Source organism: Ranitomeya variabilis, chromosome 6 (genome assembly GCF_051348905.1).
Source record: "Ranitomeya variabilis isolate aRanVar5 chromosome 6, aRanVar5.hap1, whole genome shotgun sequence".
Taxonomy (NCBI): domain Eukaryota; kingdom Metazoa; phylum Chordata; class Amphibia; order Anura; family Dendrobatidae; genus Ranitomeya; species Ranitomeya variabilis.
In genome coordinates, this window is record NC_135237.1 from 507942361 (window position 1) to 507956046 (window position 13686).

General features: G+C 41.3%; 1 protein-coding gene across 4 annotated transcripts in view; it reads left to right on the top strand.

Moving 5' to 3' along the window:
- Positions 1-13686, top strand: part of VPS13B (vacuolar protein sorting 13 homolog B) — a 1111190-nt gene that overhangs the window by 837589 nt on the left and 259915 nt on the right. The window contains exon 35 of one of the 4 annotated variants that reach the window (XM_077270880.1): positions 7257-7384. The exons of the other annotated variants lie outside the window; for them this stretch is intronic. Coding sequence (XP_077126995.1) covers positions 7257-7306 — 50 coding nt within the window. The 3' untranslated portion in view covers positions 7307-7384. Of the gene's footprint in view, positions 1-7256; positions 7385-13686 lie in introns of those variants that run through there. 4 annotated transcript variants of the gene reach the window in all.

A 13686-nucleotide genomic window follows, 5' to 3' on the forward strand; every position in this document is an offset into this window, starting at 1 on the left:
CAGTGTGATAGATACAGGACATGAGAAGTGGTACTGTGCTCCATGAATACATTCAGGGCATGAGAAGTGATACTGTGCTGCATGAATACATACAGGACATGAGAAGTGGTACTTTGCAATGTTTATACATTCAGGACAGGATAAGTGGCACTGTGCTGCATGGATACATTCAGGACATGAGAAGTGGTACTGTGCAGTGTGATAGATACAGGACATGAGAAGTGGTACTGTGCTGCATGAATACATACAGGACAAGAGATGTGGTACTTTGCAATGTTTATACATTCAGGACAGGAGAAGTGGTACTGTGCTGCATGGATACATTCAGGACATGAGAAGTGGTACTGTGCAGTGTGATAGATACAGGACATGAGAAGTGGTACTGTGCTGCATGAATACATACAGGACATGAGAAGTGGTACTTTGCAATGTTTATACATTCAGGACAGGAGAAGTGGTACTGTGCTGCATGGATACATTCAGGACATGAGAAGTGGTACTGTGCAGTGTGATAGATACAGGACATGAGAAGTGGTACTGTGCTGCATGAATACATACAGGACATGAGAAGTGGTACTTTGCAATGTTTATACATTCAGGACAGGAGAAGTGGTACTGTGCTGCATGGATACATTCAGGACATGAGAAGTGGTACTGTGCAGTGTGATAGATACAGGACATGAGAAGTGGTACTGTGCTGCATGAATACATACAGGACTTGAGAAGTGGTACTGTGCAGTGTGATAGATACAGGACATGAGAAGTGGTACTGTGCTGCATGAATACATTCAGGGCATGAGAAGTGGTACTGTGCTGCATGAATACATACAGGACATGAGATGTGGTACTGTGCTGCATGAATACATTCAGGACAGGAGAAGTGGTACTGTGCAGTGTGATACAAGAGAAGTGGTACTGTGCTGCATGAATACATACAGGACATGAGAAGTGGTACTGTGCAGTGTGATAGATACAGGACATGAGAAGTGGTACTGTGCTGCATGAATACATACAGGACATGAGAAGTGGTATTTTGCAATGTTTATACATTCAGGACAGGAGAAGTGGTACTGTGCTGCATGGATACATTCAGGACATGAGAAGTGGTACTGTGCAGTGTGATAGATACAGGACATGAGAAGTGGTACTGTGCTGCATGAATACATACAGGACTTGAGAAGTGGTACTGTGCAGTGTGATAGATACAGGACATGAGAAGTGGTACTGTGCTGCATGAATACATACAGGACATGAGAAGTGGTACTGTGCAGTGTGATAGATACAGGACATGAGAAGTGGTACTGTGCTCCATGAATACATTCAGGGCATGAGAAGTGATACTGTGCTGCATGAATACATACAGGACATGAGAAGTGGTACTTTGCAATGTTTATACATTCAGGACAGGAGAAGTGGCACTGTGCTGCATGGATACATTCAGGACATGAGAAGTGGTACTGTGCAGTGTGATCGATACAGGACATGAGAAGTGGTACTGTGCTGCATGAATACATACAGGACAAGAGATGTGGTACTTTGCAATGTTTATACATTCAGGACAGGAGAAGTGGTACTGTGCTGCATGGATACATTCAGGACATGAGAAGTGGTACTGTGCAGTGTGATAGATACAGGACATGAGAAGTGGTACTGTGCTGCATGAATACATACAGGACATGAGAAGTGGTACTTTGCAATGTTTATACATTCAGGACAGGAGAAGTGGTACTGTGCTGCATGGATACATTCAGGACATGAGAAGTGGTACTGTGCAGTGTGATAGATACAGGACATGAGAAGTGGTACTGTGCTGCATGAATACATACAGGACATGAGAAGTGGTACTTTGCAATGTTTATACATTCAGGACAGGAGAAGTGGTACTGTGCTGCATGGATACATTCAGGACATGAGAAGTGGTACTGTGCAGTGTGATAGATACAGGACATGAGAAGTGGTACTGTGCTGCATGAATACATACAGGACTTGAGAAGTGGTACTGTGCAGTGTGATAGATACAGGACATGAGAAGTGGTACTGTGCTGCATGAATACATTCAGGGCATGAGAAGTGGTACTGTGCTGCATGAATACATACAGGACATGAGATGTGGTACTGTGCTGCATGAATACATTCAGGACAGGAGAAGTGGTACTGTGCAGTGTGATACAAGAGAAGTGGTACTGTGCTGCATGAATACATACAGGACATGAGAAGTGGTACTGTGCAGTGTGATAGATACAGGACATGAGAAGTGGTACTGTGCTGCATGAATACATACAGGACATGAGAAGTGGTACTTTGCAATGTTTATACATTCAGGACAGGAGAAGTGGTACTGTGCTGCATGGATACATTCAGGACATGAGAAGTGGTACTGTGCAGTGTGATAGATACAGGACATGAGAAGTGGTACTGTGCTGCATGAATACATACAGGACTTGAGAAGTGGTACTGTGCAGTGTGATAGATACAGGACATGAGAAGTGGTACTGTGCTGCATGAATACATACAGGACATGAGATGTGGTACTGTGCTGCATGAATACATTCAGGACAGGAGAAGTGGTACTGTGCAGTGTGATAGATACAGGACATGAGAAGTGGTACTGTGCTGCATGAATACATACAGGACATGAGATGTGGTACTGTGCTGCATGAATACATTCAGGACAGGAGAAGTGGTACTGTGCAGTGTGATAGATACAGGACATGAGAAGTGGTACTGTGCTGCATGAATACATACAGGACATGAGAAGTGGTACTTTGCAATGTTTATACATTCAGGACAGGAGAAGTGGTACTGTGCTGCATGGATACATTCAGGACATGAGAAGTGGTACTGTGCAGTGTGATAGATACAGGACATGAGAAGTGGTACTGTGCTGCATGAATACATACAGGACAAGAGAAGTGGTACTTTGCAATGTTTATACATTCAGGACAGGAGAAGTGGTTATTGTGCAGAGTATTTATACAAGAGAAGTGGTACTGTGCAGTGTGATACATACAGGCCAGGAGAAGTGTTATAGCACAGTGTCCTTTCATTCAGTACAACAGAAATTGTACTGAACAATGTCTATACATAAAGGTTAATTGAATGGATACTATGTGGTATGATGCATAAAGGCATTATCATTGGTACAGTGCAGTGTTCGTACATTTTAGATCAAAATAATTGGTATTTGGCAGTACCCATATGTTCAAGACGTAAGGATCAGCACAATAAGGACAAAGTGCCCTTATATCCAGGACAACAGCAGTGGTGCTATGCAGTGTCTATAAATAATACAGGTTTACAAAAAAAAAAAAAAAATTAAGGTGCCAATATCAATTTCCAGACACTTTGTTTCGGGGTATTGCCCCTCGTCAATGCAAAGTATTAGAATTGATTTGGCTAGGTGAGAGGCTCTGGACTGAGGTCTAAAGGGTAGATCCTATTCACCCCTCTGAGAATAAGCAAACTCATTAAAAAGATGTCTCCAGAAGCTGCCATCCCCCCTTGAGACACTTCAGCATTGAGAAGGACCAGGAAAAGCAGGAATGGACAGCAGAAATTTCCACCATTCTGACTTCAGTGCTAGGGTGTCAAGAATTTTGAATCACAAAGATCCCAATATCACAGTCCGGGAAGGCCACTAGTACCACCCGCTGTGATCTATGGAGTGAACGGCATTCTGCCACCACCTATTGTTACAATTACACGATTGGCTGACGATCGACGGAGACCGCAGGGAAACAAACAGTGAGCGTATGGTATATACACCTCTGGATTCCATCACATGGAAATATGTGTGTATACCCCCGTACGGTCACCAATAACTCCACAATAACAACAGACTACTTTCTGCCACCACCAATCCGTTTCCGGCTGATTGGACGTAGTTTAAGGTAGCGTATGGCTTTGAGTCGTAGTTTACAGAACAAAAGGAACAGAGCTATTACATTTTATATTTAATTCAAAGGGAGGCAGTGTTTATGAAAAATATACAAAAGATTTTGCAATGGGGACAAAATAATACAGCATATACAGTTATAGAAAATAAGAGATTAACAAGAGAACTTACTACACCGATCGCAGGACGATTCAGTTTAGCCGAAGAAGAGCACTTTGCTTGGGGCCGTCACTAAATGGGACTCATGCATACACGAGTGTGTATCTCTGTACAGGAACACAGATCATAATTTGGCTGTTTTTTTTATCAGACCATGAGGGCCATCCATACACCCTCACATGGGCCAGGTTGTGGGCTGGACTCAGCCTTTCACGATTTTATGAAATCCCAATTTATGCAATAACTCCTCTCCGAACGACGGCAGAATGTCAAGGTTGATGCCATATTTTGTATCAGGATTTTAGCTATACTTAGAGACCAAACATGGCATAGCTGTTGGCAGTTATATGGCCCCTATGAATTTGGGGCCTTTTGGCGGTGGTTATAGTTGCAAGGAATTATGTATATTTTTTCCCTGGTTAACCCCGGTGCTGAAAATGTATGTCTCATTAATATCGGATGTATAGAAATTCCAATATTCTGTTTTCTTTCGGAGTCATATTTCTGTCGCAGGTACAACACTTCTCTCTGCGGCAACAAAGATGTCTAGTGTACAAGTAAACTATTTCTCTTGAGTGGACAATGTATTTCCTGCAGACAAAAGGTTTCCTCCACTTTATTTATACAGGTCTTGCTGTCCAACTCTCTGAAAAGGACTTCTCCTGCCTCATTGACCTGTCTCTTGTATAGCTCTTTGTCTATGCACAATATACAGTATGTCCTCATGGCCTTTATCCTACAAGAGGCTCTTGTATGTTAATTAAGCTGGTTCACTATTACATTTCCTACTTGTAGTAGTCTATTCCAAGAGCGTCAGCTAGATTGCCAGCTCTTGTTTCGTTATTGCAAATTGGAGAGGGAAAAAAAAGGGAAGGGGGGATATAAGTTACTTCAAGGATTTTTAATATTTTCTATGACACAGGGCAAGTAGTAAGCCAGGCACTCGGCAGTACTGGCTCATGCCTCCTATGAGATAAGTTGACATGTCGATCATGATTGACTAGCTGCTGACCAGTGCAATAAAGTTATTCACCCCCAAATAACATTTACTGACACCCATGGAATCAACATCTTGTGTAAAGCTGATGACTTATTGCTGTATATCCAGGCAGACTACCTCTTCAGAATTTTAGGAAAGCATCATTACAACCTTTGGGGATCTTTGGTGACCATATGGGTTTGACAATTAGCAAAAAAAAAAGCAAATAAGATTTTTTTCTACAGTGTGACAGAAGAGGACGTCTTGGAGATTATTTTCCAATGACCAATCCGTTTGGCTCAAGTTTTGGGAATTTTTGAGTTTTTGAAAAAGTATCATTTCTCCTTGCGGAGATCGACATGCTAAGCATGCCGAGATGAGGAGACTTAAAGCCGCAATGCTCCTCTGGGAAATATGCTAATTATGCAAATTGTCTCTTCAGAGAGGAAGAGAACTAGAACTCTAGTGCCACCTATTGGAAGGTAGCAATCCTACAAGTCAATGCTGACCCTTTAACGAGCCTTGTCACATGACTTAGGATAAGAGCCAAACCAGAATCTCAATTTGCAGACACTGTGTTTCAGGGTACTGCCCCTCATCAGTGCAAAGCGGAGATCTGGTTTGGCTGTTTGAGAGGAGTCTGACCGTTATCCATGAAGTATCGTTTCTCCTTGCGGAGATCGACATATATAGGATAATAGCCAAACCAGAATCTCAATTTGCAGACACTGTGTTTTGCTTTGCACTGACAAGGGGCAGTACCCCGAAACACAGTGTCTGCAAATTGAGATTCCGGTTGGCTATTATCCAAAGTCATGTGACAAGGCTCGTTAAAGGGTCAACATTGACTTGTAGGATTGCTACTTCCAATAGGTGGCACTAGTGTTCTAGTTCTCTTCTCTGAAGAGACAATTTGCATAATGAGTTTTTCAAGGAATATGTGGTTGTCAGAGAATCTGCCTTTACCAGTATTCATGAAATAAGAATGCACAGACTGTAAAGCACTGTATAAGCAGAGAAATTACAATACCCGACAATTATTTTCAATATGAATCACAAATCCTCATGTGTTTTTTGTTACAAGACTTAAAGTTTTAAAGGCGGATAAAGATTATCCAATCAGAACTATTATCGTAATCCAATATCCACTTTCTATAAGCTTTTGGAATCAGATCGTTCTCAGAGGTTAAAAAGCTTTTATTTACAATGACATTACTTGAAAAATAACATTGTTTTAACCCCTTAATGACCGCCAATACGTCTTTTAACTGACCTGAGATATAAGAGAATAGCCTCTCCATACAGGTGACAATCCAGCAGCTGTTGACTGGACACTATAGCTGACAACTTGCTGCATCAGCGACAATCAGTGTTTGCACCATCCATATCTGTTTAACCCCTTAGATGCTGCTGTCAATAGTGACTACATCATTATTAATGGTTAACAGAGTGTGAGGGCTTCCTCTTTATCCCAATTGCTGCCCTCAGATCATGATTTTGTGGTCCTGATGTTTGCCATGTCAATTCACGACCAAATAGTGGCCTAAGAATCTGGCGGCTGTAGTAATCTGTTCAGAAGTTAGAGACATTTAGGTGATAAAAATACACATTTTCATTTCTGACATGCCACTTTGCATTAATTCCTGTAAAGCACCTGAAGGGTTAATAAACTACCTGACTGCAGTTTTCAATATGTCAGGGGGTGCTGTTTTTATAATGGTATCACGTTTGGGGGTTTCCCAATATATGAGATCCCTAAAGTCACTTCAAACATGGATAAGTCTCTAAAAAAATAAATTTTGTAAATTTCCTTGAAAAAATGAAAAATTGCTGCTACATTATTAATCCTCCTAAAATGCTATCAAAATAAAAGAACATTTTACAAATGGTGGTGATGTAAAGCCAACATGTGGGAAATGTTAATTATTAATGGTTTGCTGTGGTATGGCCATCTGGATTAAAGGGATAATCATTCAAATTTTGAAAATCGCTAATTTTTTAACATTTTTCTCAAATTTTTTATATTTTTTATAAATAAACACAAAACATATTGACCTAAATTTACCATTATCATAAAGTATAATGTGTCACGAAAAAACAATCTCAAAATCACTGGTATTTGTTGAAGCGTTGCAGAGTTATTACCACATAAAGTGACACTGGTCAGATTTCAAAAATTTGGCTCCGTCACTAAGGGGCTATGAGAGAATCTTTTTTTTGCAGTCCCCAAGAATACAGATAATTTCCACTCATCCACTTACAGAGGAAAATAAGTATTAAAGGGCGTTTTTGAAAATCACAGTGTTATCGAAAGTAGGCAGTGACCTGCAGACAAAAAGTACAAAATGTCCGTTAGCTGAGTCATATCTAGTATGTAAAAGGTAGTACTATGAGTGCAATGGCATGCATGCTTTATTATCATTTTACATTTATGAGGTTAGAAATTGGAATAAAAATAAAAAAAAACCTCCATTGGTGAAAGCTTATTGGGATGTCTTCATTTGTGTCTTCTAAACCGGTTCTTCTTCCTCTCAGGCAGGCATAGACTGGCCCGCAGGGGAATAGGTCAATCCCCCGGTGGGCCACTCACCCAACTTAGAGCAGCAGTACAATACACTTGATTCACAGGCAAAGGCAGCATCTCATCATTCATTTAACAAAATACCTAGGTTTTTATGATATTATGTAGAATCACAAATAAATCTGTGAATGACGATAATCTAATATTTGGATGTAACTGAACGGCCACAGTTACTGGTGGACCCTTGGCACTCCGATGTTACACTGCTCGCATAGGTAAACTTTTCTTCTTTTTCTTCAAAATTGAGCTCTACAAATTGGAAAATTTCCCTACATATGATTAATTCTTTATAGTCCATTTACACTGGTCAATCCAGGCTGCCAATTGGAAGCCAATCAGCAATCATCTAATGTGGCCTGTCTACCCCAGACAGCGAAGCAGTGTTAGGGTATGTGTACACGTTGCGAATTCGTGTGCCGATTTTTCCGCACAGAATCTGAAAATTCCGCGTTTTTTGTGCGTATTTCACCTGTGTTTTTACACCTGCGGATTCCTATTAAGGAATAGGTGTAAAACGCTGCGGAATGCGGAAATGCACACAAAGAATTGACATGCTGCAGAAAATAAACCGCAGCAATAATGTGCAGTATTTTCCGCAGCATGTGCACAGCGGATTTGGTTTTCCATAGCTTTACATGGTACTGTACACCGCATGCAAAACTGCTGCAGATCCGCAGCCAAATCCGCAAGGTGTGCACATACCCTTTAGGATAGACCTATCACTAATATGATCGCTCTGTACCCCTATAGTATCATGTTATGGTCATCATAATGTAATGGGAGCTTGAGGTGCGTGTCTCCAATGGAGAAGTCTTCTTACTACATCAAAGTTAATAATGTTCATGGAAATAAGCAAGAGGCCGTGCATGGTATATGGTTGACAATTCTTCCTTTGTAACAAAACAAGTGACCCTCCACCCTGAGACTGACAAGTGACAACACATTTCTTATGCATGGTCTCTCTATCTCTGCGAAACACAACCTGCTTCCCGGGTGCCACATGCCACCTGTAATGCCATTCTGTGCATCCCTTTTTTTCTAGAATGCTAAATAGGGAAGCTGAAGAAACTCTTTGTCTAAATTATCGGGAATTCCAAAAAATGGAACCTCATTTATATACATGAAATCAAAATACCCCTACAACCACAAAATTTGGCACCCGGACCAAAAAAGGTTGTGCACCTCTGTTCTGTCTGGTGCCCTTCATTTGCCTCCATCCCACTCGTATGCTCCACTTGGCATTCTGTTCCTTCTGCTTCCTAGATGGCCACCATATCACGTGGTGAATGTGGTGGTAGATGAACCCACACCTGCTCTGCCTTTTCTATCCAACTGATACAGGAAAGACCAGGTAGGTGTGCTCTAGGTGAACCACGGCACTGCACTGATTGCTGGATTCTAAATATCGTTAACCCACACACAATGGTTCATCTGCACCTGATACTGCAGGTGACCTTTATTCTGATGATCTTTGGGGGTTGAACTCCACAAAGGAATAGTTTATCAGTGTTTGATTGTTCAGGGCCTGACTACATGAATCATTTTGGCCAGTTTAAAGGAACCTTAGCACTCAACCATAACAGGCAATCCCTTCATATGTTGTAGTTGTCTAACAGCCACGAATCATACAGCCGCGGGACTCAAGTGTATTATTTGAGCACGCCCAAGATGCTCGGAGAACACCCGAGCATGCTCAGATAAGACGTTATCCGAGCTTTTTCGCTCATCACTATTGTTTACGTACCCAGTGGTTCACCGGTACGTGGTACTGTTCCCTTTTATACTTCTGAGCCTACAATGATGGCATTCTCCTGCCAGATATTGGGAAATCTGTGATGCCAGCAGAGCGAGTAGTCTGGTTTACTAGGCAATTGCACTTAGTGAAAAGCCTCTTCTTCTATTATTTATTTCTAAATGAAAAATAGAGGCACGTAAGGTATGCTATGGACAGCAGGAATATTTTTGTCTTCTGCCCTCGTCATCTTAGAAAAGGGAAAAAAAAAAAACAGCTGAGGAAGGTATTTGCATTCATTGATCACAGCATGTTCCAGGCTTATGAAGATGCTTGTTGCTATCCACTAGGATTAAAAAAAAAATCTACACTTTGATGTTTTTCACGCACACTTTGTACATTTTTGATGTTTTACCTTTAATCACAGAGTAGGCAGCTTGTTTTGGCAGCCGATCTTGGCTGTGGGCAGGAACTTGTGAGTTATGCCACATTCTGTACACAGAACTTCAGATGAACTCATAATAATGAAACTCCCACAGAGACAAATTCTGTTCCGCAACTACTGTTATTATTTTCTGTTTGATGGAGGTCAAGACAGAGTCTCAGAAGTGGTTTACAATTGCACATCCACTTCTGCGGCTGATGCCTTCCAGTGCTCATGCGTTATAATAATACAATTTTTTTTTTATATAAAGCTTACATTGGTTACTCGTCTTATCCAGCTACATTTTCCAAAGTGCAGAGTAATCAAATGTTCTCACTTGAGAAGAGAACGGCAAGATGTTTAGTCTTGAAGTCACTGCTTTTGATCTCTATAAATGTATAACTTTAATCTTAAGTAATGGAGATGTCAATGCTCTTCCGGTCAAGGTCGTATTTAGGCCTTCACCTTGGACATACTCTTAGGCCGATTTCATACATTCGACATTCAGTGTCCGAGTACACAACACAAAGTCCGGACCTTATGATCATATTTGAGACTGTTCAGTTCGAGTCAGAAGACCCCCAGCTGGTCTGGACATTGCAGTTCGTATTCAGTCTGTGAATATTGGCCATCAAACTACAAATATGTAAATGAGCCCTACCCGTACCTTTCCAGCTTGCTGCTGTATTTGCCTTAGGCCGGCGTCACACTGGCGAGTTTTACGGATGTATGAGCGCAGAAAATACATCCGTAAAATACGCATAACACACGGCACAATGATTCCCTATGTCCCAGCTCCTATCAGCCGTATTTTACTGATCCGTATTATACGGTCCTCTACGGCCGTACAAAATCGCAGCATGCTGCGTTTGTCACCGTATTGCGCAAATAAATCGCCAGTGAAAGTCTATGGGGGCGAGAAAAATACGGATTCCTCACGGACCAGCAGTGTGACTTGCGAGAAATACGCAGCGGTGTTAGTGAAAAGCCGGTAATTCAATTGCCGGCTTCTCATTTCTCCTTCCCAAACCCGACATGATATGAGACATGGTTTACATACAGTAAACCATCTCATATCCCTTTTTTTTTTTGCATATTCCACACTACTAATGTTAGTAGTGTGTATGTGCAAAATTTGGGCGCTGTAGCTGCTAAATAAAGGGTTAAATGGCGGAAAAAATTGGCGTGGGCTCCCGCGCAATTTTCTCCGCCAGAATGGTAAAGCCAGTGACTGAGGGCAGATATTAATAGCCTAGAGAGGGTCCATGGTTATTGGCCCCCCCTGGCTACAAACATCTGCCCCCAGCCACCCCAGAAAAGGCACATCTGGAAGATGCGCCTATTCTGGCACTTGGCCACTCTCTTCCTACTCCCGTGTAGCGGTGGGATATGGGGTAATGAAGGGTTAATGCCACCTTGCTATTGTAAGGTGACATTAAGCCAGATTAATAATGGAGAGGTGTCAATTATGACACCTATCCATTATTAATCCAATTGTATGAAAGGGTTAAAAACCACACACACACATTATTACAAATTATTTTAATGAAATAAACACACAGGTTGTTTTAATATTTTATTGCTCTCTCAATCCAACAGAAGACCCTCGCGTGGCAAAATAATAAACCAACAATATACATACCTTCTGATGAACTGTCACATCCCACGAAGTAAATCCATCTGAAGGGGTTAAATCATTTTACAGCCAGGAGCTGTGCTAAAGCACTCGCTCGTACCTGTAAACCCCAGGTGCTGAAAGGAAAGCTGGGTGATCTGTACTTACATTGAGTCGCGGTGAGGCGCCTCTCTGCTGGATGTTCTCATGAACTGCAGCCTTGGAAAAGTTCCCACGCTCGAGTTCATGTGAGTTCATCCTGCAGAGGGCGCATCACCGCAACTCAATGTAAGTACAGATCACCCAGCTTTCCTTTCAGCACCCGGGGTTTACAGGTATGAGCGAGTGCTTTAGCACAGCTCCTGCCTGTAAATTGATTTAACCCCTTCAGATGGATTTACTTCGTGGGACGTGACAGTTCATCAGAAGGTATGTATATTGTTGGTTTATTATTTTGCCAAGCGAGGGTCTTCTGTTGGATTGAGAGAGCAATAAAATATTAAAACAACCTGTGTGTTTATTTCATTAAAATAATTTTTAATAATGTGTGTGTGTGTGTGGTTTTTAACCCTTTCATACAATTGGATTAATAATGGATAGGTGTCATAATTGACGCCTCTCCATTATTAATCTGGCTTAATGTCACCTTACAATAGCAAGGTGGCATTAACCCTTCATTACCCCATATCCCACGGCTACACGGGAGTGGGAAGAGAGTGGCCAAGTGCCAGAATAGGCATATCCAGATGTGCCTTTTCTGGGGTGGCTGGGGGCAGATGTTTGTAGCCGGGGGGGGGGGGCCAATAACCATGGACCCTCTCTAGGCTATTAATATCTGCCCTCAGTCACTGGCTTTACCACTCTGGCAGAGAAAATTGCGCGGGAGCCCACGCCAATTTTTTCCGCCATTTAACCCTTTATTTTAGCAGCTACAGCGCCCAAATTTTGCACATACACACTACTAACAGTAGTGTGGAATATGAAAAAAAGGGGATATGAGATGGTTTACTGTATGTAACCATGTCTCATATCCTGTCGGGTTTGGGAAGGAGAAATGAGAAGCCGGCAATTGAATTACCGACTTTTCACATGTATCGCGCTGAATTAAATATAAATACAGAATATATATATATGTGTCTCAATGATATATATATATATATATATATATATATATATATATATATATATATATATATATATATATATACTGTATATATGTTTTACCGAACATTTGAGCACATAAATCCATTAGATGTCGGTTTTGCAAGCCTGCGAGAAAATATCGCAGTACGGATGCCATACGGATTACATACGGAGGATGCCATGCGCAAAATACGCTGACACACCCTGCCTACGGATGACATACGGATCACTATTTTGGGAACATTTCTGCGTATTACGGCCGTAAAAAACGGACCGTATTTTCATACGCTGAGTGTGACGCCGGCCTTAGTAGCATGTCACAGCTCATTCACTAACAATAGGCAACTTATTTATTCTGGTCACGGTGTTTTGTGCAAATTGGATGCAATTTATCATGTTATTGTCGCAGGGTCAGCTTGGTGGGTTTGACACTTAAAAAAAAAAAAAAAAAAAGCAAATAAGATTTTTTTTCTACTGTTTGACAGAAAAAGACGTCTTGGAGATTATTTTCCAATAACCAACCCGCTTGGGGAATTTCTGACTATAAATAAGTCTTGGGTTATCTCATGAATGAATGAATGAATGAATTTTCATCATAGATGCTATAAAACATTTTTTCTTTACATTTCACCTTGTCCCGTTTGATACTGGTATCAGGTGCTGCTAAGGGCGAGTTCTGAGCCAAATCAATGTTCTTCCCCATCTGGCAGCCAAATCAGTGTTCTTCCCCCATCTAGCATCACCAATATAGTCTGTTCTTACTTGTTGAATGAGTCTTCTCAGTTGTTCTGCCATGATTCTGCACATTGTCTGCTCCTTCCCTGACGATAGAAGCTGAAAACTGACTTCATTGATTGTTCTGTGTCAATGCCTATACTCTGTAGCAGCCTGACTAGGGCATAGCGAACTACCTTGGCCCTGATTTAAAGTGATTGTGATTACAGAGCACTTCCTGATCACCAACACCGAGGTCTTAGATGGAAGTGAACATTCCTATGTACTTTGAGCACCAGGTGGCACCGTACTATATTAATAAGTCTTCTCTAGATAATTTTTACGACAATTTAAATGGCAGACGTTTTTTTAGAGCCATACAAAAAATCCGATATTTCATTGTGGGGTTTTCTCAAAATCACAATGTGCTCTTATAATAATATA